Source organism: Bos indicus x Bos taurus, chromosome 14 (assembly GCF_003369695.1).
Source record: "Bos indicus x Bos taurus breed Angus x Brahman F1 hybrid chromosome 14, Bos_hybrid_MaternalHap_v2.0, whole genome shotgun sequence".
Lineage (NCBI taxonomy): Eukaryota > Metazoa > Chordata > Mammalia > Artiodactyla > Bovidae > Bos > Bos indicus x Bos taurus.
In genome coordinates this window covers 19,700,913-19,724,620 of record NC_040089.1, presented here as the reverse complement: position 1 = coordinate 19,724,620, position 23,708 = coordinate 19,700,913, and the positions used below count along the sequence as shown (strand labels likewise).

Below are 23,708 nucleotides of genomic sequence, written 5' to 3'. Positions count from 1 at the left end.
CTGCTGCTAAGTCGCTTCAGTCCTATCCGACTCTGTGCAACCCCTTAGACGGCAGCCGACCAGGCTCCCCTGTCCCTGGGATTCTCCAGGCAAGAACACTGGAGTGGGTTACCATTTCCTTCTCCAATGCAAGAAAGTGAAAAATGAAGTGAAAAGTGAACTCGCTCAGTCGTGTCCGAGCCTCAGCGACCCTATGGACTGCAGCCTTCCAGGCTCCTCCGTCCATGGGATTTTCCAGGCAAGAGTACTGGAGTGGGGTGCCATTGCTTTCTCCAGCTCTGGATACTAAGCCCCCCCAACCACACCCCTGCCTCCGCCTCAGCAGATGGGGCAATAAGACCCCTATCTCCGGGTACCCACGGCTACAACCATTTCCTAAGCACCGCTTGCTGAATTCATAGCCCACTTGGGGTTATCATTTATTTTTAATTTCGGTCCTTATTATTAATGTCGGTCCTTGCCTGACAAAGCACACCCCGGACGAGCTTTATTTGGAAAACCCCGCGCAGGCTTTTCAGCAGCTCCCTGGCCAGGAGCCGACCGCGACGCTGCGCGTGCTCCGTTAATCCGGGTCCAGCCACAGGTTGGGGCCACAGCGCAGAAAATCCGTCCCCGGATCTGTTGCCCGTGCCGGTTCCCAGACGCCACGGTTCAGGTCAGCGCCAGGGGGCGCGAGTAGCAGGAAAACCACACCCCCCCCCCCCCCCCCCCCCCCGCGGACCATCAGTTCAGTTCAGTTCAGTCGCTCAGTCGTGTCCGACTCTTTACGACCCCATGAATCGCAGCACGCCAGGCCTCCCTGTCCATCACCAACTCCCGGAGTTCACTCAGACTCACGTCCATCGAGTCGGTGATGCCATCCAGCCATCTCATCCTCTGTCGTCCCCTTCTCCTCCTGCCCCCAATCCCTCCCAGCATCAGAGTCTTTTCCAAAGAGTCAACTCTTCGCATGAGGTAGCCAAAGTACTGGAGTTTCAGCTTTAGCATCATTCCTTACAAAGAAATCCCAGGGCTGATCTCCTTCAGAATGGATTGGTTGGATCTCCTTGCAGTCCAAGGGACTCTCAAGAGTCTTCTCCAACACCACAGTTCAAAAGCATCAATTCTTCAGCGCTCAGCTTTCTTCACAGTCCAACTCTCACATCCATACATGACCACTGGAAAAACCATAGCCTTGACTAGACGGACCTTAGTTTGCAAAGTAATGTCTCTGCTTTTCAATACGCTATCTAGGTTGGTCATAACTTTCCTTCCAAGGAGTAAGCGTCTTTTAATTTCATGGCTGCAGTCACCATGTGCAGTGATTTTGGAGCCCCAAAAAATAAAGTCTGACACTGCTTCCACTGTTTCCCCATCTATTTGCCATGAAGTGATGGGACCAGATGCCATGATCTTAGTTTTCTGAATGTAGAGCTTTAAGCCAACTTTTTCATTTTCCACTTTCACTTTCATCAAGAGGCTTTTTAGTTCCTCTTCACTTTCTGCCATAAGGGTGGTGTCATCTGCATATCTGAGGTTATTGGTATTTCTCCTGGCAATCTTGATTCCAGCTTGTGCTTCTTCCAGCCCAGCGTTTCTCATGATGTACTCTGCGTAGAAGTTAAATAAGCAGGGTGACAATATACTGCCTTGACGTACTCCTTTTCCTAGTTGGAACCAGTCTGTTGTTCCATGTCCAGTTCTAACTGTTGCTTCCTGACGTGCATATAGGTTTCTCAAGAGGCAGGTCTGGTGGTCTGGTATTCCCATCTGTTTCAGAATTTTCCACAGTTTATTGTGATCCACACAGTCAAAGGCTTTGGCATAGTCAATAAAGCAGAAATAGATGTTTTTCTGGAACTCTCTTGCTTTTTCCATGATCCAGCAGATGTTGGCAATTTGATCTCTGGTTCCTCTGCCTTTTCTAAAACCAGCTTGAACATCTGGAAGTTCACAGTTCACGTATTGCTGAAGCCTGGCTTAGAGAATTTGGAGCATTACTTTACTAGCGTGTGAGATGAGTGCAATCGTGTGGTAGTTTGAGCATTCTTTGGCATTGCCTTTCTTCGGGATTGGAATGAAAACCGACCTTTTCCAGTCCTGTGGCCACTGCTGAGTTTTCCAAATTTGCTGGCATAGTGAGTGCAGCACTTTCATAGCATCATCTTTCAGGATTTGAAATAGCTCAACTGGAATTCCATCACCTCCACTAGCTTGGTTCGTAGTGATCCTTTCTAAGGCCCACTTGACTTCACATTCCAGAATGTCTGGCTCTAGGTGAGTGATCACACCATTGTGATTATCTTGGTAGTGAAGATCCTTTTTGTACAGGTCTTCTATGTATTCCTGCCACCTCTTCTTAATATCTTCTGCTTCTGTTAGGTCCATACCATTTCTGTCCTTTATTGAGCCCATCTTTGCATGAAATGTTCCCTTGGTATCTCTAGTTTTCTGGAAGAGATCTCTAGTCTTTCCCATTCTGTTGTTTTCCTCTATTTCTTTGCACTGATCGCTGAGGAAGGCTTTCTTATCTCTTCTTGCTATTCTTTGGAACTCTGCATGCAGATGCTTATATCTTTCCTTTTCTCCTTTGCTTTTTGCTTCTCTTCTTTTCACAGCTATTTCTAAGGCCTCCTCAGACAGCCATTTTGCTTTTTTGCATTTCTTTTCCATGGGGATGGTCTTGATCCCTGTCTCCTGTACAATGTCACGAACCTCCATCCATAGTTCATCAGGCACTCTATCTATCAGATCTAGTTCCTTAAATCTATTTCTCACTTTCACTGTATAATCATAAGGGATTTGATTTAGGTCATACCTGAATGGTCTAGTGGTTTTCCCTACTTTCTTCAATTTCAGTCTGATTTTGGCAATAAGGAGTTCATGATCTGAGCCACAGTCAGCTCCTGGTCTTGTTTTTGCTGACTGTATAGAGCTTCTCCATTTTTGGCTGCAAAGAATATAATCAATTTGATTTCAGTGTTGACCATCTGGTGATGTCCAAGTGTAGAGTCTTCTCTTGTGTTGTTGAAAAGGGTGTTTGCTATGACCAGTGCATTTTCTTGGTAAAACTCTATTAGTCTTTGCACTGCTTCATTCCGTATTCCAAGGCCAAATTTGCTGTTACTCCAGGTGTTTCTTTACTTCCTACTTTCGCATTCCAGTCCAGGAGCATCCAAATGCAGGGTAAGGCGGGGCGCCGGGAGGTGGTGGGGCCGTGCGCCGGAGAAGCCCCGCCCCCAGCCGGAGCATCTGCCAATCGCAACGCTCGCGCCGGTAGGGCGGTGCGTCCGAGGAAGCCCCGCCCCCTACCCGAAAGTCCGCCAATCGCAGCACGCTGTGCGGCCCGGCGCGCCGAGTTGGTTCTGCGACTCACGGCCTTCCGGTGCCTTCAGAGGGCGGTGCACCCTTGAGGAGGTGGAAGCGCCTGGAGATGCCCGGTGGGGGTCAGTCTCGAGGCCCCAAGGTAGGCTGTGGGCTTGTGGGCGCAGTCTCCCTGGTCTCCATATGTTGGAGGACCCGCGGGGCGCGTATGGCGGGCTCTGGGCTGGTGGAAGTTTGTGGAATGGACGCCGCCTGCGTCTGGCCGCCTTCCTGGAGAGCGAGGGTCGCTGCCTTGGGGCAACGATAATGCATGAGCCTCGCTGGTGTTCAGGGTTTCTGCCTGGTCGAACCATGACAGCGGTGTCGGGGGTCTGGGAGAGCTTCGTCCCTGCTGCGATGCCTCTCCTGCCCCGTTGCAGAGAAGAAGCCAATTCTTACTCCATGTTGAAATTGTTTCTGTGACTTGCTTTTTGTTGCTTTTGTTATTATAATCATACTTAATACCTTACCTCAGAGAATCCTGCCCCTCTACCTGACTGTTAACTAAAGTGCCTTTGTTCAGAACCCTGTCTACCTGTAGATGGCAGGGAGGAAGAAATTAACACATCCCCTGCTTTTCTAGGAGATGTGTGCAAGATTAATGGCCTTTTTACTTTGCTTCCTCACCTCTGCCCATCTCTGATCTATAAAAGAACCTGGCATCTAGACCCCGAGAAAATGGTTATTTTGAGGTGCTAGCCTGCGATCGTCTCCTCAGCTGCTTTCCGAATAAAGTGTGTTTCCTTTCCTCAACACCTCCTCTCTCGAATTCATCAACCTGTTAGGAGAGCAGAGAGAGCTAGGATTCAGTAACAGTTTGGCAAGCCAGCCGGGAGCCTAGCTGCTTGGGGCTAGCTGGCCCTGGTCAGGGAACACTAGGGCAAGACCCTAGCAGCTGCTAGAACTGTCCTGAGGTTCTTTCCTTCAAGATTCCCTGAAGTGGCACCAGCTGCCCCCAGCTCTTGGCAGTTGAGACAAGGAACTGACAAACTTCTAGAGTTGACGGACTCGATTTTGTTTATAGTGTGAATGAGTGATAGTTGCTCAGTCATGCCTGACTCTTTGCAACCCCATGGACTGTAGCCTGCCAGGCTCCCCTGTTCATGGAATTCTCAAGGCAAGATTACTGGAGTGGGTTGCCATTTCCTTCTCCAAGTGATCTTCCTGACCCAGGGATCCTGCATTGCAGGAGAGTCTTTACCATCTGAGCCACCAGGAAAGCTTACTATTAAGAGACATTTCTACGTATAAAAACAGGTCACTTTAAAAAGTATTAGCAGATACATGGAGAAGGCAATGTCACCCCACTCCAGTACTTTTGGATGGAGGAGCTTGGTAGGCTGCAGTCCATGGGGTCGCTAAGAGTCGGACACGACTGAGTGACTTCACTTTCACTTTTCACTTTCATGCACTGGAGAAGGAAATGGCAACCCACTCCAGTGTTCTTGCCTTGAGAATCCCAGGGACAGGGGAGCCTGGTGGGCTGCCGTCTGTGGGGTCACACAGAGTCGAACACGACTGAAGCGACTTAGCAGCAGCAGTAGCAGCAGCAGATACATGCTTGACTTTATCTTATAATCTATAAACAATACATTAGAATAGGTAATGAATCCATACACCTTTTCCAAGAGAATACCCAAGATGAAAGTAGCAATAAAGTTATAAATGACAGTCATCAATCAGATGAAATAATTTAGATGAAGCTTTTCTCTCTTGAAAAGATGGGGACTGGGCAAGTGGTCAGGAAGGAAATACAATGTGCTTTTAACTTTGTATGAAAAATAATTCCACATTGCTGAACATAGTTCTGTTTTTGCCAAATAAATCCTCTACTTCGAGTTACTGTCCAACTGCGTTATTAAAACTCCACTTCTGGCCTTTGTTTTGGAATCTGTTACTTTTGTTGCCACCTCCTGATCGCTGTCCTCTGAAGCTTCTACTTCTTTCCCGCTGTCTGCTGACACCTCGGTTACCCTTGTGCTGTCCACTGAAGCCTTGATTGCCTTCCCTCTGTAAGTCTACCCAATTCGGTAGCGGGTGCAGTTGGTCCACTTGTTTTATGTGTTCTTTTTTGTTAAGAGTGATGGGCTCGATTTTGGAGGATAAGTCGCTCCAGTGTCCGGGAACATATTTTCCTCTCAAGTTGGGCTTTTCCTTCATGGGACAAGCCAATTTGGTTGGGGTACCCTGTTGGAGAAGGGAAGTGTTGGACGCTACCCTGAACCAGTTCACTGGGGAACTAGTTCTTGTGGGGCAAGCCCACCCTAGTTTGAATTAGCTTATTTGTTGATTAGGGTAAATTTCTTTATCTGATTTGGGAATTGGTTCAGTTGGAACTGGTTCATTGGAGAGCTAGGTCTTTTAGGGGTGGGTAGCCTAGTTAATGGAGAAGGCAATGGCACCCCACTCCAGTACTCTTGCCTGGAAAATCCCATGGATGGAGGAGCCTGGTAGGCTGCAGTCCATGGGGTCGATAGAGTTGGACATGACTGAGTGATGTCACTTTCACTTTTCACTTTCATGCATTGGAGAAGGAAATGGCAACCCACTCCAGTGTTCTTGCCTGGAGAATCCCAGGGACGGGGGAGCCTGGTGGGTTGCCGTCTATGGGGTCGCACAGAGTCGGACACGACTAAAGCGACACAGTAGCAGCAGCAGCAGCAGCAGCCTAGTTGAAATTAGTTCATTTGTTTTGTAAGTTAAATTTATTTACCTGATTTGGGAATTGATTGATCTGTATGCATCGATGCTAGAATCTGTTCATACCATTTTTGTTGGAATTTGTGTGCGTCTTTTGTGTTTTGATGTTATAAAACTTATAAAAATGGGAAATATTTCATCTGTCACAAAGGAAAGATCTTTGGGGCATATATTAGATATGTTAAGATCAGAAGAACAATGGCCCCCGAATGGCTCACAGTTAAACAATCTGGTAAGCAGAAGGAGAAGAACACTGATAATAAACAGGCCCAGGGGCTCCCCTGAACTTGAGGCATCCCTTTCTAATTTCCCCTACAGTAGCCTCCGGTAATTGTGACAGTAGGGAACAAGTTGATTGACTTTCTAATAGACACAACTCTCCTTTGTAAATTAAGTGCTCAAATAACTATTTCCCCAGAACAGCCTTATATGAGAGTCCCTGCCGGGGCCTTTTTGACCTTGTCCAGCCTGGGGAGCTTTGGCTCCAATTTAGGGTGTTCTCCCTGTGAAGGGAAACTGTTTATAAGGTTCTTTGGAGAAAGGCCACTAGTCTAATGGGACTGGGAAGGCATGTTCAATGTGGCTTTCCAGCTGTTAGGTTTTGGTTTATTCTGGTTACTTTGGTAATGCACAGACATCTGGTACTAACTGCTTCCTCTAAGGCTTCTTCTACAGTTTTCTCATTTCTTTCTTCTTGAACCCTGTGCACACAGGTGAGTGGCTGTGGAAACAGTTGAAGAACTCTGGCCAGGGTTACTCTGGTGTGTTCCAAAGGCCTCCCCTACCCAATCCCATCCCCTCCAGGTTCGTGGCTGAACCAACCATTCTAATTATGACCTCAGGATGCACTTCAGCAGAAACCATCAGGGGACTCTGAGAAACAAGATTCATTGCTCACAGATCCTGAAGGGTACGTGGTACACCCAGGGGCTGCACAGTGAGGTCAGAGGCAGAGAGACACAGAGGGAGAGAGGGAGGTGCACCTGGGTCTGCCTTTATTAGGGTCTGAGGGCTAGGTGTCTAGAGTTGCGTGTGCTCACTCTTCATTGGCTAGTTTAAAGCAATAGCAGGGATCAGGGTGCAGGAATGGAGAAGGAGGGTCACTCAGACGGTCATTTATGTAGGTTACCAGGGCTTTTTGAAATCGGGACCTCCATGTGTGGAGGCAGGCTAGTCCTTGCCTTGTTGTTTTGGAGTACAGCTGACCAGGAGCAGACCGTGCCCCTGTGGCCAGTCCTGCGGGATACTTTTATTCAGGTTGGACTTCTGAAGTGGATGCCACTTGGCAGTCAAATGATTAATGTTGGGCAATTACACTACATCTTCACTTAGAAATATTCGTGTTTTTGACCTAATACTCACTTTTTCCCCTAGTCATTCTATTAGTTTTCGAGACCTTATCATTTTTTTAAAATTGTATTAGTTAACTATTGTTGATATAACAGATTTGACTCAAAACCAAAGCAGCTTAAAAAATGTTTGTTTTCTGATACAGTTTCTGAAGGTCAGGGATTGGGAATGGTTCAGCTGTGTGGTTCTAGTTCAGGGTGTCATCAAGTTGGAGTCAAGGGTCATCACAGCTGGAGAATCTGTTTCTAAGCTCATGCGTGTACTTCTTGGCAAGTGTCAGTTCCTTGCCACTTCCATAAGGCAGCTCATGACATGGTAACTGGCTTTCTTTCTAAGAGACCCTGGTGTCTTTAATAACATAATTTCTGAAGTGACATACCATATTTTCTATTAATCACATAGATCAAACTGATAGTGTGAGAGGGAACTGTAGAGGTTGTGAACACCAAGTGGGGGATCATAGGATGCTATCTTAGAGACTGGCTATCAGGATAGTTTTGCTCCAGGATTTTTTCTTTTTTTTTTTTCATTTCTTCCTAGATTGGGTACAGAGTAAATACTTTATGCCTGGAGTGTTTGTGTGTAACAGGTAGCGTACTCCCATTCCATCTTCTGAGATCCTTTCCCATAGGAACCACTTTAATTATGTGTAATTAAATATGTATAATTCCTGTGCTTCCCACGTGGCACTAGTGGTAAAGAATCCCCCTGCCAATGTGGGGGACCGAAGAGATGCACGGTCAGTCCCTGGATCATGAAGATCCTCTGGAGAAGGAAATGGCAACCCTTCTAGTATTCTTGCTTGGAGAATCCCATGGACAGAGGAGCCTGGTAGGCTACAGTCCATGAGGTGGCAAAGAGTCGGACACGAGTGAGCACACACACACATTCCTTTGCTTAAGCATCATTTTACTTCTTATTGACTGCATAATAGTTTTATTTTGGGCTGCAGTCAGTCAGTTCAGGAGCTCAGTTGTATGACTCTTTGTGACCCCATGGACTGCAACACACCAGGCTTCCCTGTCCATCACCAACTCCCAGAGCTTACTCAAACTCATGTCCATCGTGTCAGTGATGCCATTCAACCATCTCATCCTCTGTCATCCCTTTATCCTCCTGCCTTCAATCTTTCCCAGCATCAGGGTCTTTTCCAATGAGTCAGTTCTTCACATCAGGTGGCCAAAGTATTGGAATTTCAGCTTCAGCATCAGTCCTTCCAATGAATATTCAGGACTGGTTTCCTTTAGGATGGACTGGTTGGATCTCCTTGCTTTCCAAGGAACTCTTAAGAGTCTTCTCCAACACCACAGTTCAAAAGCATCAATTCTTCGGCACTCAGCTTTCTTTATAGTCCAACTCTCACATCCATACATGACTACTGGGAAAACCATAGCTTTGACTAGACAGGCCTTTGTTGGTAAAGTAATGTCTCTGCTTTTTAATATGCTATCTAGGTTGGTCTATGTCCAGTTCTAACTGTTGTTTCTTGACTTGCATACAGATTTCTCAAGAGGCAGGTCAGGTGGTCTGGTATTCCCATCTCTTGAAGAATTTTCTACAGTTTGTTGTGATCCACACAGTCAAAGGCTTTAGCATAGTCAATAAGGCAAAAGTAAATGTTTTTCTGGAACTCTCTTGCTTTTTTGATGATCCAGTGGACCTTGGCAATATGATCTCTGTTTCCTCTGCCTTTTCTAAATCCAGCTTGAACATCTGGAAGTTCACGGTTCACATACTGTTGAAGCCTCGCTTGGAGAATTTTGAGCATTACTTTGCTAGCATGGAAGATGAGTGCAGTTGTGTGGTAGTTTGAGCATTCTTTGTTTGGCATTGCCTTTCTTTGGGATTGGAATGAAAAGTGACCTTTTTCTAGTCTTGTGGCCACTACTGAGTTTTCCAGATTTGCTGGCATATTGAGTGAAGTGCTTTCACAGCATCTTCTTTTAGGATTTGAAATTTCAATTTGAAATCTGAAATTTGAAAACCTGTAATTCTATCACCTCCACTAGCTTTGTTCGTAGTGATGCTTTCTAAGGTCCACTTGACTTCGCATTCCAGGATGTCTGGTTCTAGGTGAGTGATCACACCATCATGGTTATCTGGGTCATGAGATATGCAAATATTGCAGATTGGGGAAATAATCTGGTCAGAAGACTTCGGTACCAGCCTCAGCTCTCCAACTAACTAATTATATGATTTTTAGCAAGATATATAAATCTTTCTGGACTCTTAAAAGGAAAGTTGATATGGGCCTGAACTAACATGGTAAAATTGGAAATAGTGTTGGGAAAGGACTGAGTAGATAGATTTAAAAAAAGGAAGATGAGATTTAAGCACCTGAAATCTCTTGAAAGATGAAGAGGGAGGAGTCAGAATTGACTCAAAAGTTGAACCTGTGAAAAATGGGAAGCTTGAGGAGAGTTAGTTGTTTCTTAACCTGATGTTAGGATACACAGATACATGAAACTTAAGGCCCAGGGAGAGCTTAGGGCAGTCAGTTGCAGAGTATTTTACTTCTTCCTTCTCTCTTGCCTTAGCCGCTCTTACTGTTCTTTCAAGTACTATGACTCTTATTCCCTTTATGCTTTGTCTTCTTTCCTTGCTAAGTAGCCACGAATGACCACAAACCCTTTATCAGTTGCTTGCCCCCTGAGAACCCCTGATCCTACCCTCACTCTCACAGTTCCTTTTGCCCCCTCAGACTCAATCCTGGGTGTCCCACTTCTGTTTCTCACTGAAAGAAAACCTGTATCTTGGTAAGATCATAAAAGAGATCTTTCTGATAATACCCTGCTTCTCTAATCCTTTGGGTCCTCATTACAAAACCTTATTTCTGGTGCTTCTTGTATAATGTCAAGGACATAGTGATTATTAATTAAATGAAGTGTACCCTTCATTTCAGAGAGTTTTTCCTTTTTTAAGAAAGAGAAACATGGCTTCTTTGAAGCAGGAAGGGAGGAGCCAAGGGGAAAGTAAGGACCTGGCTTCTGTTGTATTACTGAAAGGAGTCAGCTTTGGGTAACAGGAGCATTTTTCCTCTGGGACTGCTGGGGAGAAGGAGAGCTCGGTAGATGAGAGGTCTGCTGAGTTTCGTGGTGGCTCATTTTACCCTTTGGGAAGATGAGACGATCAGAGCTATGATGGTGACATGGAGAGGTAAAGGCAAGCCTGAGTGTGGAACTTGTGTATATGTAAGTGTGTGTGTGTAAGAGTAGAGGAGTAGAGAGTGGAAACTGTTTACCAGCATTGATCAAGGACAAGTAATAAGAAAATTTGAAGAGGGTCGCTCTCTTTTCGGGTCTTTTTATGCTAGCCCTGTGGGTTGGTGACTGGTAAAGTGAACTGGTAGAAGGGTAGGAGTCCTAACACTTGAAAGGCCACCCTGAAGTCGTTGGCCATGAGTGCAGAGTGGCAGAAGAGCCTTCATGACTAGGGAGGCTGGTGATGACAGTGTGATTGGGCTTGAGACTCATAAGTCCCAGTGAATTCCCAGGTATTCAACCCAGTCAGAAGCCCAGATGCCGGTATGTACCTTTATGAGGGACAGTTTTGTTAAAGTGAGATAATGTGGAGTGGCTAGAGTCTTTATTTCTGGGAATTAGACATACATGGGAGAAAATCCTGACATATTGCTTACTAGCTCTCTGACTAGCACAATATACCCAGCATTTCTAAGTTGTAGCTTCTTTGTCTATAAAATGGGGATAATACCTGCCTTGCAAGGTTGGTATGAGGGTTAAATGATGAGAATGCATGAAATGATATACTGAGCATATAAGTGTTCAATTACTGTCAGTGATAATGAAAGCAATTAATAAAACACCATGATAATGAAAGTATCTTTTAGATACTATTGTGAAACCTCTACTGTTTTGCCTTTGACTTTCCCTGGGATTGTTGACTCAACTTGTTGAACAAGGAATAGGAAGAGGGCTTAGTTTTAATCTCTCTTCAGTGATGGTGAGAGATTCTCTTATAGTTATCTTTGGGTGTATACCTTATGGTTCCAGTTTTAGCTCTTGGTAATGCCACTGGATGACTTAGTAGTAATTCCTTGGGATTCTCCAGGCAAGAATACTGGAGTGGGTTGCCATTTCCTTCTCCAGGGGATCTGCCCGACCCAGGGATCGAATCCAGGTCTCCTGCATTAGAGGCAGATGCTTTAACCTCTGAGCCACCAGGGAAGCCCCTAAAATCCATTGAAGACTTTTCATATGACAGGTACTTCACATACATCCCTGTGTAAAGGAAAAATATTTTCTTTTAAGTCAAGCATACATAGATAAGATAAAGTAGTATGAAAAAATTTCTCATGAAAACTAGAAATCATTGCACTGGTCTTTTCTCCACTTAGTCCTGACCCTGTAGGCAGTCTGTCTTTAAAACTGCGATATTTGTAGAAGCACGTACAGTTGTAAAGAATAACAGAGATCTCATCTATTCTTTATCCAGTTTGTCCCATTGGTGACACTGTGCAAAACTGTAGTACAGTATCACCACCAATATATTGACCTGAATACAATCCGACTGCCTTATTCAAATCTCCCTAGATGTGTGTCTGTGTATGTATTGTGTGTGTGTTTAGTTCTGTACAATTTTGGGACATGTGTAGGTTCATACTACTTTATCAGCTGGAATTCCACCACCTCCACTAGCTTTGTTCATAGTGATGCTTCCTAAGGTCCACCTGACTTTGTATTCCATGATGTCTGGCTCTATGTGAACACCATCGTGGTTATCTGGGTCATTAAGATCTTTTTATATAGCTTTTCTGTGTATTCTTGCCACCTCTTCTTAGTATCTTCTGCTTCTCTTAGGTCCATACTGTTTCTGTCCTTTATCATGCTAATCTTAGCATGAAATGTTCCCATGGTATTTTATATTTTCTTGAAGAGATCTCTAGTCCTTCCCATTCTATTGTTTTCCTCTATTTTTTTGTATTGATCACTGAGGAAGGCTTTCATATCTCTCCTTGCTATTCTTTGGAACTATGTATTCAGATGGGTATATCTTTCCTTTTCTCCTTTGCCTTTAGCTTCTTCTCTCAGCTACTTGTACAGCCTCCTCCAACAACCATTTTGCCTTTCTTTTTCTTGGGGATGGTTTTGATCACTGTCTTCAGTACAAATATCATGAACCTCCACCCATAGTTCTTCAGGGACTCTGTCTATCAGATCTAATCAGTTCAGTTCAGTTCAGTTGCTCAGTCATGTCCAACTTTTTGCGACCCCATGGACTGCAGCATGCCAGGCTTCCTTGTCCATCACCAACTCCTGGAGTTTACTCAAAGTCAGGTGAGTCTATTTGTCACTTCTACTGTATAGTCATACGGGTTTTGATTTAGGTCATACCTGGACCGTCTAGTGGTTTTCCCTAGTTTCTTCAGTTTAAGTCTGAATTTGGCAATGAGTTCATGATCTGAGCCAGTCAGCTCCTGGTCTTGTTTTGCTGAATGTATAGGGGTTCTCCATTTTCATCTGCAAAGAATATAGTCAATCTGATTTTGGTATTCACTATCTGGTGATGTCCATGTGTAGAGTTGTCTCGTGTGTTGTTGGAAGAGGGTGTTTGCTATGACCAGTGTGTTTGCTTGGCAAAACTCTGTCAACCTTCGCACTCCTTCATTTTGTACTCCCAGGCCAAATTTGCCTGTTACTCCAAATATCTCTTGACTTCCTACTTTTGCATTCCAGTCCCCTATCATGAAAAGCACATCTTTTTTGCTGTTATTTCTAGAAGGTCTTCATTGGACTGTTCAACTTCATGTTCTTCAGCATTAGTGGTTGGGGCATAGACTTGGATTACTGTGATATTGAATGGTTTGCTTTGGAAACAGAGATCATTCTGTTGTTTTCGAGATTGTAGCCAAGCACTGCATTACAGACTCTTTTGTTGACTATTGAGGGCTACTTTATTTCTTCTAAAGGATTCATGCCCACAGTAGTAGATATAATGGTTATCTGAATTAAATTTGCCCATTTCGGTCCATTTTAGCTCACTGATTTCTGAAATGTCAATGTTCACTCTTGCTGCCTCCTGTTTGGCCACTTCCAATTTACCTTAATTCATGGACTTGACATTCCAGCTTCCTATGCAATATTGTTCTTTATAGCATTGGGTTTTACTTCCATCACCAGTCACATCCACAGCTGGGCTCTGTTTTCACTTTGGTTCAGCCTCTTTGTTCTTCCTGGGGCTATTTCTCCACTCGTCTCCAATAGCATACTGGGCACCTACCGGCCTGGGGCGTTCATCTTTCAGTGTCCTGTGTTTTTGCCTTTTCATGCTGTTCATGGGGTTCTCAAGGCAAGAATACTGAAGTGGTTTGCCATTCCCTTCTCCAGTGGACCATGTTTTTTTTGTCAGTTCACATGTTTTATAGTCTCACCAGCACGGAATGAGGATTCTAATTTTTCCCATGCATGTCAGTACTTGTCACTGCCTTCTTTTGACTTTAGTGTGCTCAGTCATGTTTGACTGTTTCCAACCCACCAGGTTCTTTTGTCCATGGGATTTTCCAAGCAAGAATACTGGAGTGGGTTGCCATTTCCTCCTCCAGGGGATCTTCCCAACTTAGGGCTCGAACCCTCTTCTCTTGCATCTCCTGCATTAGCAGATGGATTCTTTATCAGTGTACCACTTGGGAAGCCCCAGGGATGACTATATTATCTCTGAATATTCAGAGGTAGTTTTACTTCTTCCTTTCCAATTTGAATGTCTTTTATTTCTTCTCCTTCCCTAATTGCCATGACCAGAACCTCTAGTACAATCTTGAATGTAAGTGGTGAGGGCTGGCATCCTTTTCTTGATCCTTATCCTAAGGAGAAAGCATTCAGTATTTTATTATTGTGTTGTTGTGTATGATGCTCTCTGAGTTCTATTTAGAACGCTAATATCATGGAAGGATGTTGGCTTTTGTAAGTTGTTTTCCTGTTGATCCTGTTTTTTTTCCCCCTTGATTATATTGATACAGTATATTGATTGGTTTTGGATGTGGCATAAATCTTGCATTGCTAAGGGGAAGATCCCTATTGGTCACTGTGTATATTCCTTTGTATATGCTGCTGGATTCAGTATGTTAGTATCTTGTTGAGGATTTTTGCATGTGTATTCATAAGTAATAATGGCCCGTAGTTTTTTGTGATGTCTTTGGTTTTGTTATAAGGATATTGAATTTCATAGTATGAATTAGGAGTTTATGAAGCATTGCTATTAATGGGTTTTTACATGTTTGGTATAAATTATCAGCATAGCCATGTGAGCCTTGCTTTTCTTTGTGGTAAGCTTCTAAATTACTCATTCAATCCATTTGTTATGTCTGTTCAGTTTTTTATTTTTCCTTGAGTCAGTTTTGCTAGTTGTGTCTTTCTAGGAGTTTGTCTGCTGTATGGTAGTTATCCATATTTTCAGCATGTGGCTTTTTCATGTTTCTCTCTTGTCAGTCAGTCTCTCAGTTGTATCCAACTCTTTGCAACCCCATGGACTGCAGCACGCCAGGCTTCCCTGTCCATCACCAACTCCTGGAGCTTGCTCAAACTCATGTCCATCGAGTCGGTGATGCCATCCAACCATCTCATCTTCTGTTGTCTTCTTCTCCTGCCTTCAGTCTTTCTCAGCCTCAGGGTCTTTTCTAAAGAGTCAGTTCTTCGCATCAGGTGGCCAAAGGATTGTAGTTTCAGCTTCAGCCTCAGTCCTTCCAATGAATATTCAGGACTGATTTCCTTTAGGATTGATTGGTTGGATCTCCTTGCTGTCCAAGGGACTCTCAAGAGTCTTCTCCAACACCGCAGTTCAAAAGCATCAGTTCTTTGCTGCTCAGGTTTCTTTATGGTCCAACTCTCACATCCATACATGACCACTGGAAAAACCATAGCTTTGACTAGATGGACCTTTGTTGGCAAAGTAATGTCTCTGCTTTTTAATATGCTGTCTAGGTTGGTCATAGCTTTTCTTCCAAGGAGTAGGCATCTTTTAATTTCATAGCTTCAGTCACCATCTGCAGTGATTTTGGATAATCTTATAGTGTTTTATATAATCCTTAGTTTGGTAGTGCTTCTCTTCTTTCATTTCTTATTTTTGCAATTTGAATCTTCTCTCTGTCCCTATTTTTTCTTGTCAGTTTAGCTAAAGTTTTGTCAGTTTTTAAAAATGTTTTTCATATTGATTTTTGTTAATTTATTTGGCGGTAAGGAATCTTTAGTTGAGACATGCAGGATCTAATTCTTTGACCAGGGATTGAACTTGGGTCCCCTGCATTGGGAGCACAGAGTCTTAGCCACAGGACCACCAGGGAAGTCTCAAGACCTGTCAGTTTGGTCTTTTCAAGGAATCAACTTTTGGTTATATTCTTTGTTGTTCTGTTTTCTATTTTATTTCTGCCTAATTGTTCTCATTTCCTTCTTTCAGCTTGCTTTGTATTACTTGCTCTTTTTTTCTAGTTTTCTAAGATGAAAGGTTAAGCTGTTACTTTAAGGCCTTCTTTTTAAAAATAGGTATTTAGGGCTATAAATTTCTCTGTAAATGCTGCTTTTTCTACATCCACAAGTTTTATCTATTTTATTTTTTCATTTTTCTCATAGTGTCTTCTAATTTTTCTTGTGATTCTGTCTTTGATCCAATGGGTATTTAGGAGTCTTTTGTTTAATTTCCACATTTTTGTGGTCTTTGCAGTTTTATTTCTGTTGTTAATTTAATTGTATTGTTGTCTTCAGTTCAGTTCAGTCGCTCAGTCATGTCCGACTCTTTGCGACCCCATGAACCACAGCATGCCAGGCCTCCCTGTCCATCACCAACTCCTGGAGTTCACCCAAACTCATGTACTTTGAGTCAGTGATGCCATCCAGCCATCTCATCCTCTGTCGTCCCCTTCTCCTCCTGCCCCCAATCCCTCCCAGCATCAGAGTCTTTTCCAATGAGCCAACCCTTCGCATGAGGTGGCCAAAGTACTGGAGTTTCAGCTTTAACATCAGTCCTTCCAATGAACACCCAGGACTGATCTCCTTTAGGATGGACTGGTTGGATCTCCTTGCAGTCCAAGGGACTCTCAAGAGTCTTCTCCAACACCACAGTTCAAAAGCATCAATTAGTTGGTGCTCAGCTTTCTTCACAGTCCAACTCTCACATCCACACATGACTACACATGAGAAAACCATAACCTTGACTAGATGGACCTTTGTTGACAAAGTAATGTCTCTGCTTTTTAATATGCTGTCTAGGTTGGTCATAACTTTCCTTCCAAGGAGTAAGCATCTTTTAATTTCATGGCTGCAGTTATCATCTGTAGTGATTTTGGAGCCCAGAAAAATAAAGTCAGCCACTGTTTCCACTGTTTCTGCATCTATTTGCCATGAAGTGATGGGACCAGATGTCATGATCTTAGTTTTCTGAATGTTGAGCTTTAAGCCAACTTTTTCACTCTCCTCTTTCACTTTCATCAAGAGGCTCTTTAGTTCTTCTTCACTTTCTGCCATTATTGTCTTACGAATAGTAATAATATGATCTCACTCCTTTACAGTGTATGGAGGCTTGTTCTGTCTAGGAGAAGTTTTCCTCTGTGTGTGAGAAGAATGTATTCTGCTGCTGTTTGTTTGAAGGGTCTTCATGATTTCTTGTGGACAGTTAGCTGTTAATCTTACTAAGGGTCCTTTTACACGGTGAGTTGTTTTTCTCTTGTGCTTTTATGATTTCTCTTTGTCTTTCAGTTGACACGATGTGTTTATAGTTGGTCTCTTTGAGTTTATCCTCAAGAGTTTTTTGAGTTTCTTGGGTATATATTTAATAGCTCATCAAATTTGGGAAGATTTTGGTCTGTATTTCTTGAAATACTGTTTCTACTGCTTTCATTTTCTTACCTGATGGTATCCCACAGGTCTCTGAGGTTTTGTTCATTTTTATTCATTCTATTTTCTTTCTGTTCTTCACCTCGGATATGCGCAATTTTCCTATCTTAAAGGTTGATGACTTTTTTTTTCTGCTAGCACAAATCTGCTATAGAGCCCCACTTGAGATCTTATTTCAGTTATTGTACTATTTAAATCTTGAATTTCTGTTTTATTTTATTTTTTTTTTCCCTTTTTTTCTAAAGAATAATTGTTATGGCTTTATATTCTCTATTTGCTGAGGTGTTTTCTTTTAACGTTTTAAGACAATTTCCTTTTTTTTTTTTCCTTTGAGCATATTTACAGAACTATTTTAAAGTTTTTGTCTAGTGCATCCAACTTCTGGCCTCCCTCAGGTACAATTTTTTTTGACTGCATCCTATTTCTTCATGTGTCTCACAATTTTTTGTTGAAAACCAGACATTTAAAATATAATGTGACCACTCTGAACATTGAGTTCTCCCACCCCCTTTCCAGAGGATATTTTTGGTTTGTTATTGCTGTTTATTTTGTTTAGGGATTCCCAGGTGGCACTAGTGGAAAAGAACCAGCCTGCCAATGCTTGAGATGACCCTCCTAGTCTGGTTTTGTGATGTTCATATTTCCCCCAGGAAAAGGGGTACCTCCAGCTTTTCCTGCTGGCTCCATTAAGGGGCAAGGAGAAGATTGCCATCGCCTTGAGCTGGAGGTAAAGGAGCCTTGCAGTCCCAACCTGTGTCCTGTGAACCCGGACCCACAGACTGCATAAAATGTGGTATTAGTGGCTGTTTGAGGTAAATGCCAAAAATCTGAGGAAAATTTTCTGTCATGTGTAGCTGTTGAAGACACTCCATTGTTAGTTTACTTGTCTATGAGTTATTGGACAGAGATTTCTTTAAATGCTTTGAGCCAATAAGTCCATCAGTCTTACTGAGGAACTCACTGTATGTTGATACATGCCTTCTGTACTCTGGCAATTTATAACCGACTATCCCCTGGAGGAGAAAATGGCAACCCACTCCAGTATCCTTAGGGCTCACGGTGGTTAACGTTAAAGAATCTGCCTGCGATGCAGGAGACTCGAGGTTGATTCTTGGGTCAGGGAAGATCCCCTGGAGAAGGAAATGATAACCCACTCCAGTATTCTTGCCTGGAGAATACTGTGGACAGAGGAGCCTGGCAGGCTACTGTCCATGGGTCACAAGAGTAAGACATGACTTAGTGACTAAACCACCACCATTGTGAATGACTATTCAAACCTCTTGCCTATTTTAATGAAACTTATCTTTCCTATGGGGCTTCCCTGGTGGCTCAGACTGTAAAGAATCTGGCTGCAGTGCAGGAGACATGAGTTAGATCCCTGGGTCAGGAAGATCCCTTGGAGAAGGGAATGGCTACCTACTCCAGCATTCTTGCATGGAGAATTCCATGGACAGAGGGCCAGGCGGGCCACCCTCCTTGGGGTCACAAAGAGTCGAACATGACTGAGTGACTAACACTTTGACTTTCCAGTGTTCTTGCCTGGAAAATTCCATGGACAGGGAAGCCAGGTGGGCTACAATCCATGAGATTGCAAAGAGTTATACATAATTGAGCACGCACACACACTCACACGCTTGGCATGTAACTCTGTGCAGGGCCTCAATCCTGAGGTACTAGGGTCTTCTCAGGGTTTCCTGGGCATACACACAGCCCTTCAAACACAAATAGCGTTCCAGATCCCCTGAAGGTGTCAGCTCTTCAGTGCTGCCTATGGACATCTCATTCTTCAGATATTCCTTTAGTATTTTTTGTCAGTGTGATTTCTTAATCCACTGTTTCTGTCTCAGGCAGCTATAATATTAATTAATTGCTGTCAATTGTTTTAGACAAATGCTCTGATGGTAGGGCTTTCCCACTGAGTGAGCTCTGAGTTAGAGCAAATTACGGTAATTTCTGTGAGTAGTTTTTTTTTTTTCTCCACTAGCTGTCGGGCAGTTCAGGTAGGGATAGTACTCTGAGGAAGCAGCCTTTTTGACAGCTGCAAGCCCAGTTTGCTCTCTCCTATGGCTGCTGGGCTATCAGTCTACACAGCTACCCGGGCTGTGAGGCTGCTGTTTTTCAAGGCTGCCATGGAGCTAAAGAGGGGGTATGAGATGAGGGCAAGTTAAAACACCAAAAGTTCAGTGTTCTTGCTGATATTAAGCTGTTTTTTTGAGTGAATGCTGTTCAGATTATGAGCCTGTGGTTAATTTCCAAAGTTTTGAAAAATTAAATTAATTTGAAAAAGATTAGTTAATTAATTAATTAATTAGATTATTTTTTGCCACTATTATTATTCCTCTTATGGAGGAATGGGTTTTTAGAGGTTGTTATTCTCTTATTCTGGAAGTTTGCCCATCACAATTTTATTTTAGCTATTTTTATAGGTGTGTGCAGATAACTCATTGTGACTTGACTTTGTATTGCCATGATGGCTAGTAATGTTGAATGTGTTTTTATGTGCTTATTTACCATCTGTCTATCTTCTTTGCAAAATATCTGTTCATGTCTTTTGCTGTTGCTTAGAAGCGAAGTCGTGTCTTTGTGACTCCATGGACCTTAGCCTGCTAGGCTCCTCTTTCCATGGGATTTTCCAGGCAAGAATACTGGAATGGACTGCCATTTCAGTCTCAAATGGACCACGTTTTGTCTTTTACCCATTTTTAAATCAATTTTTTTTTTTTGGATATTGCTGAATTTTGAGTGTTTTAAAAATATTCTAGATATTAGTCCCTTGTTGGACATGTTGTTACCAAATATCTTCTGTCAGCGCAACATTTTAAAATTTTTACAATGTCCATTTGCTAGTTTGTGCTTTTGCTATCAAATTTATATAAACTCTTTGCCTAGCCATAGAACCTAAAGATTTTTTTTTTTTTTCACAAACAGCTTTGCCATTTAATAGTTTATATTTAAGTTTGTGACATATTAGATTGGCCAAAAAGTTTACATGGTTTTCCCATAAAGTCTAGGTTAATTTTCATATAAGGTGAGCAGTTTAGGGTTGTTTTTTTTTAATTTTAATTTTTTGGTCTATGGTTGTTCTGTTGTCCAGTACCATTTACTGAAAGTCTATTCCTTTCTCCACTGAATTGCTTTTGTGTGTTTGTCAGAAACCAATTGCACTTTGGTTTTTACTTCTGGGTTTCTGAAGCAGTCTAGTCATCTACATGTCTGTCTCTTTGCCAAATGTATTGTCTTGATTATTGGAGTTACGTAATAAGCCTTGACATCTGATAGAGTGACTTTCTACTTCATTCTTCTTCAAATAGTTTTAGCTTTTCTAGGGCCTGTGGCTTTCACTGAAAGTTTCAGAATAGTCTGGCAATATCTATAAAGTACTTTCTGGAATTTTGACAGGAAATGAACTAAAACTATAGATCAGTCTGGACCAGAGAGACGCCTGTGAGTCTCCTAGTTCATGTTTCTCTGTTTATTAATCTTTCTTTAGGTTCTTTCATCAGCATTTTGAATTTTTTAGCCTGTAGATTCTGTACATATTTTGGTAAGTTTATGCTTAATATTTCATTTCCTTTGGTGTGATTATAAATTGTATTCTGTTTTTAATTTCAGTTTGTATATGTTTATTGTTAGTATTTAAAAATGGATTGGTTTTCGTGCATTGATGTTATATCCTGTAGCCTCACTCCACTCACTTATTAGTACTGGTCATTGTGGGGGGTAGATTTCGTGGGATTTTCTACATAGACTATAATGTCTCTGTTGTTTTTCTTTTTTCTTTTTCAAGCTGTATGTTCTAAAAGCCATCCTTCACCGCCTGCCTCCCACCCCATCTCCTGGTCTTATTGCAGCAGCTTTAGCTTCCAGTTGTGGCTCAGCTGGTAAAGAATCTGCCTGCGGGAGACCTGGGTTCAATCCCTGGGTTGGGGAGATCCCCTGGAGAAGGGAAAGGCTACCCACTCCAGTATTCTGGCCTGGAGAATTCCAAGGACTATATAGTCCATGGGGTTGCAAAAGAGTTGGACACGATTGAGCGACTTTCACTTTCACTTCACTATAGCTTCCGGTACCATGTTGAAGAAGTGATGAGAGTGGACATCCTTACTTGTTACTGATCTGAGGGGGAAAGCATTCATTCTTTCCTGGTTGAGTATGGTGTGAGCTGAAGGTTTGTGGTAGTTGCTCTTCGGTTGAGGAAGTTTATCTCTACTTGTAGTTTGTTTATAGTTTTTCTTGAATTGGTATTGGATTTTGCCATACGCTTTGTTTTTGTATCAGATGGTGCAGTTTTTTTAACTCGTTGATATGGTAGATTACATTGGCTGACTTTTACATGTTGAATCAGCCATGGACACCTGAAATAAATTCCCCTTGACCTTGATGTGTAATTCTTTGTAAACATTCAGTCAGCTCAGTCACTCAGTCATGTCCGACTCTGCGACCCCATAAACCGCAGCACGCCAGGCCTCCCTGTCCATCACCAACTCCCGGAGTCCACCCAAACCCTTGTCCATTGAGTCGGTGATCCCGTCCAACCATCTTATCCTCTGTCATCCCCTTCTCCTCCTGCCCTCAATCTTCCCAGCATCATGGTCTTTTCCAGTGAGTCAGGTCTTCTCATCAGGTGGCCAAAATATTGGAGTTTCAGCTTTAAATCAGTCCTTCCAATGAATACTCAGGACTAATCTCCTTTAGGATGGACTGGTTGGATCTCCTTGCAGTCCAAGGGACTCTAAAGAGTCTTCTCCAACATCACAGTTCAAAAGCATCAATTCTTTGGTGCTCAGCTTTCTTTATAGTCCAACTCTCACATCCATACATGGCACTGAAAAAACCATAGCCTTGACTAGACGGACCTTTGTTGGCAAAGCAATGTCTCTGCTTTTTAATATGCTGTCTGCTGCTACTGCTGCTGCTAAGTCACTTCAGTCATGTCCGACTCTGTGTGACCCCATAGACAGCAGCCCACCAGGCTCCCCCGTCCCTGGGATTCTCCAGGCAAGAACACTGGAGTGGGTTGCCATTTCCTTCTCCAAGGCATGAAAGTGAAAAGTAAAAGGGAAGTCGCTCAGTTGTGTCCGAGTCTTCGCGACCCCATGGACTGCAGCCCATCAGGCTCCTCCGTCCATAGGGTTTGCCAGGCAAGAGTACTGGATTGGGGTGCCATCGCCTTCTCATGGTCATAACTTTCCTTCCAAGGAGTAAGTGTCTTTTAATTTCATGGCTGCAGTCACCATCTGCAACAATCTTGGAGCCCAAAAAAATAGTCAGCCACTGTTTCCCCATCTATTTGCCATGATGTGATGAGACCAGATGCCATGATCTTAGTTTTCTGAATGTTGAGCTTTAAGCCAACTTTTTCACTCTCCACTTTCACTTTCATCAAGAGGCTTTTTAGTTCTTCTTCACTTTCTGCCATAAGGGTGGTGTCATCTGCATATCTGAGATTTTTGATATTTCTCCCGGCAATCTTGATTCCAGCTTGTGCTTCCTCCAGCCCAGCGTTTCTCCTGATGTACTCTGCATATAAGTTGGATTCCTTTTGCTAATATTTTGTTGAGTCTTTTTTTTTTTTGCACTTAAATTCATAAGAGACATTTGGTCTGCAGTTTTCTTTTTTATACTGTTTTTACTTGACTCTATCAGGGTAACATTTGTTTTCTAAAATGAGTTTGGAAGTGTTCTCTCTTATTTTCCTGAAGTTATTATATAATATTGACATTAATTCTTGTGTTAAAGGTTAGTTAGAACCCTATAATGAAATCACTTGGGCCTAGTGGTTTGTTTTCAGGGACTTTTAAACTTCAGATTCAATTTCATGGACTTTTAAACTTCAGATTCAATTTATTTGATGGTTATGAGGTTTGTTCACATTATCCTTGATTGAGTTGTAGTTTTTGAGGAATTGGTTGGTTTCCTCTAAGTTACTGAATTTTGGGTGCAAAGTTTGTAGTGTTCTTTTATCTTGTTAATGACTGTTGAATTTGTAGTAATATCCCCTATTTTAAACTCATATTGGTCATTTGTGTCTTCTCTGTTCTTGTGTTTTGTCAGTCATGCTAAAAGTGTATCAATTGTCATTATCTTTGAAGAATCAGCCCTTGGTTTCATTGCTTTAAGAAGTAATTGTTTTCCTCTTTTCAGTTGAATTGATTCCTACTGTTTATTCTCTTCCTTTTGCTTGCTTTATTTTTTGTTCCTTTAGTTTCTTGAGATTGGAATTTTGTTATTGATTTGAGATTTCCTTTATTTCCAGTGACAGTAAGTTGACCCTTGAACAGTGCAGGGTTTAGGAGGCTGATCTCTTGTGCAGTTGAAAATCCATGGTTAACTTATAATTAGCTCTCTGTATCCACGGTTCCACATCCATGGGTTCTGGCAACTGTGGATCATGTGCTCCTGGAGTAGATATTTATTGAAAAAAAAAATCCATGTGTAAGTGAACTCATGCAGTTCAAACCTGTGTTGTTCAAGGGT

The 23,708-nt window shown here is 42.6% G+C and overlaps 1 protein-coding gene across 1 annotated transcript in view; it reads left to right on the top strand.

Annotated features, from left to right (window-relative positions):
• Positions 1-3,330: 3,330 nt before the first annotated feature.
• The window catches only part of SPIDR (scaffold protein involved in DNA repair), a 275,902-nt gene continuing 255,524 nt past the window's right edge, over positions 3,331-23,708 (top strand). The window contains exon 1 of the mRNA XM_027560936.1: positions 3,331-3,445. Coding sequence (XP_027416737.1) covers positions 3,413-3,445 — 33 coding nt within the window. The 5' untranslated portion in view covers positions 3,331-3,412. The remainder of the gene's footprint in view (positions 3,446-23,708) is intronic.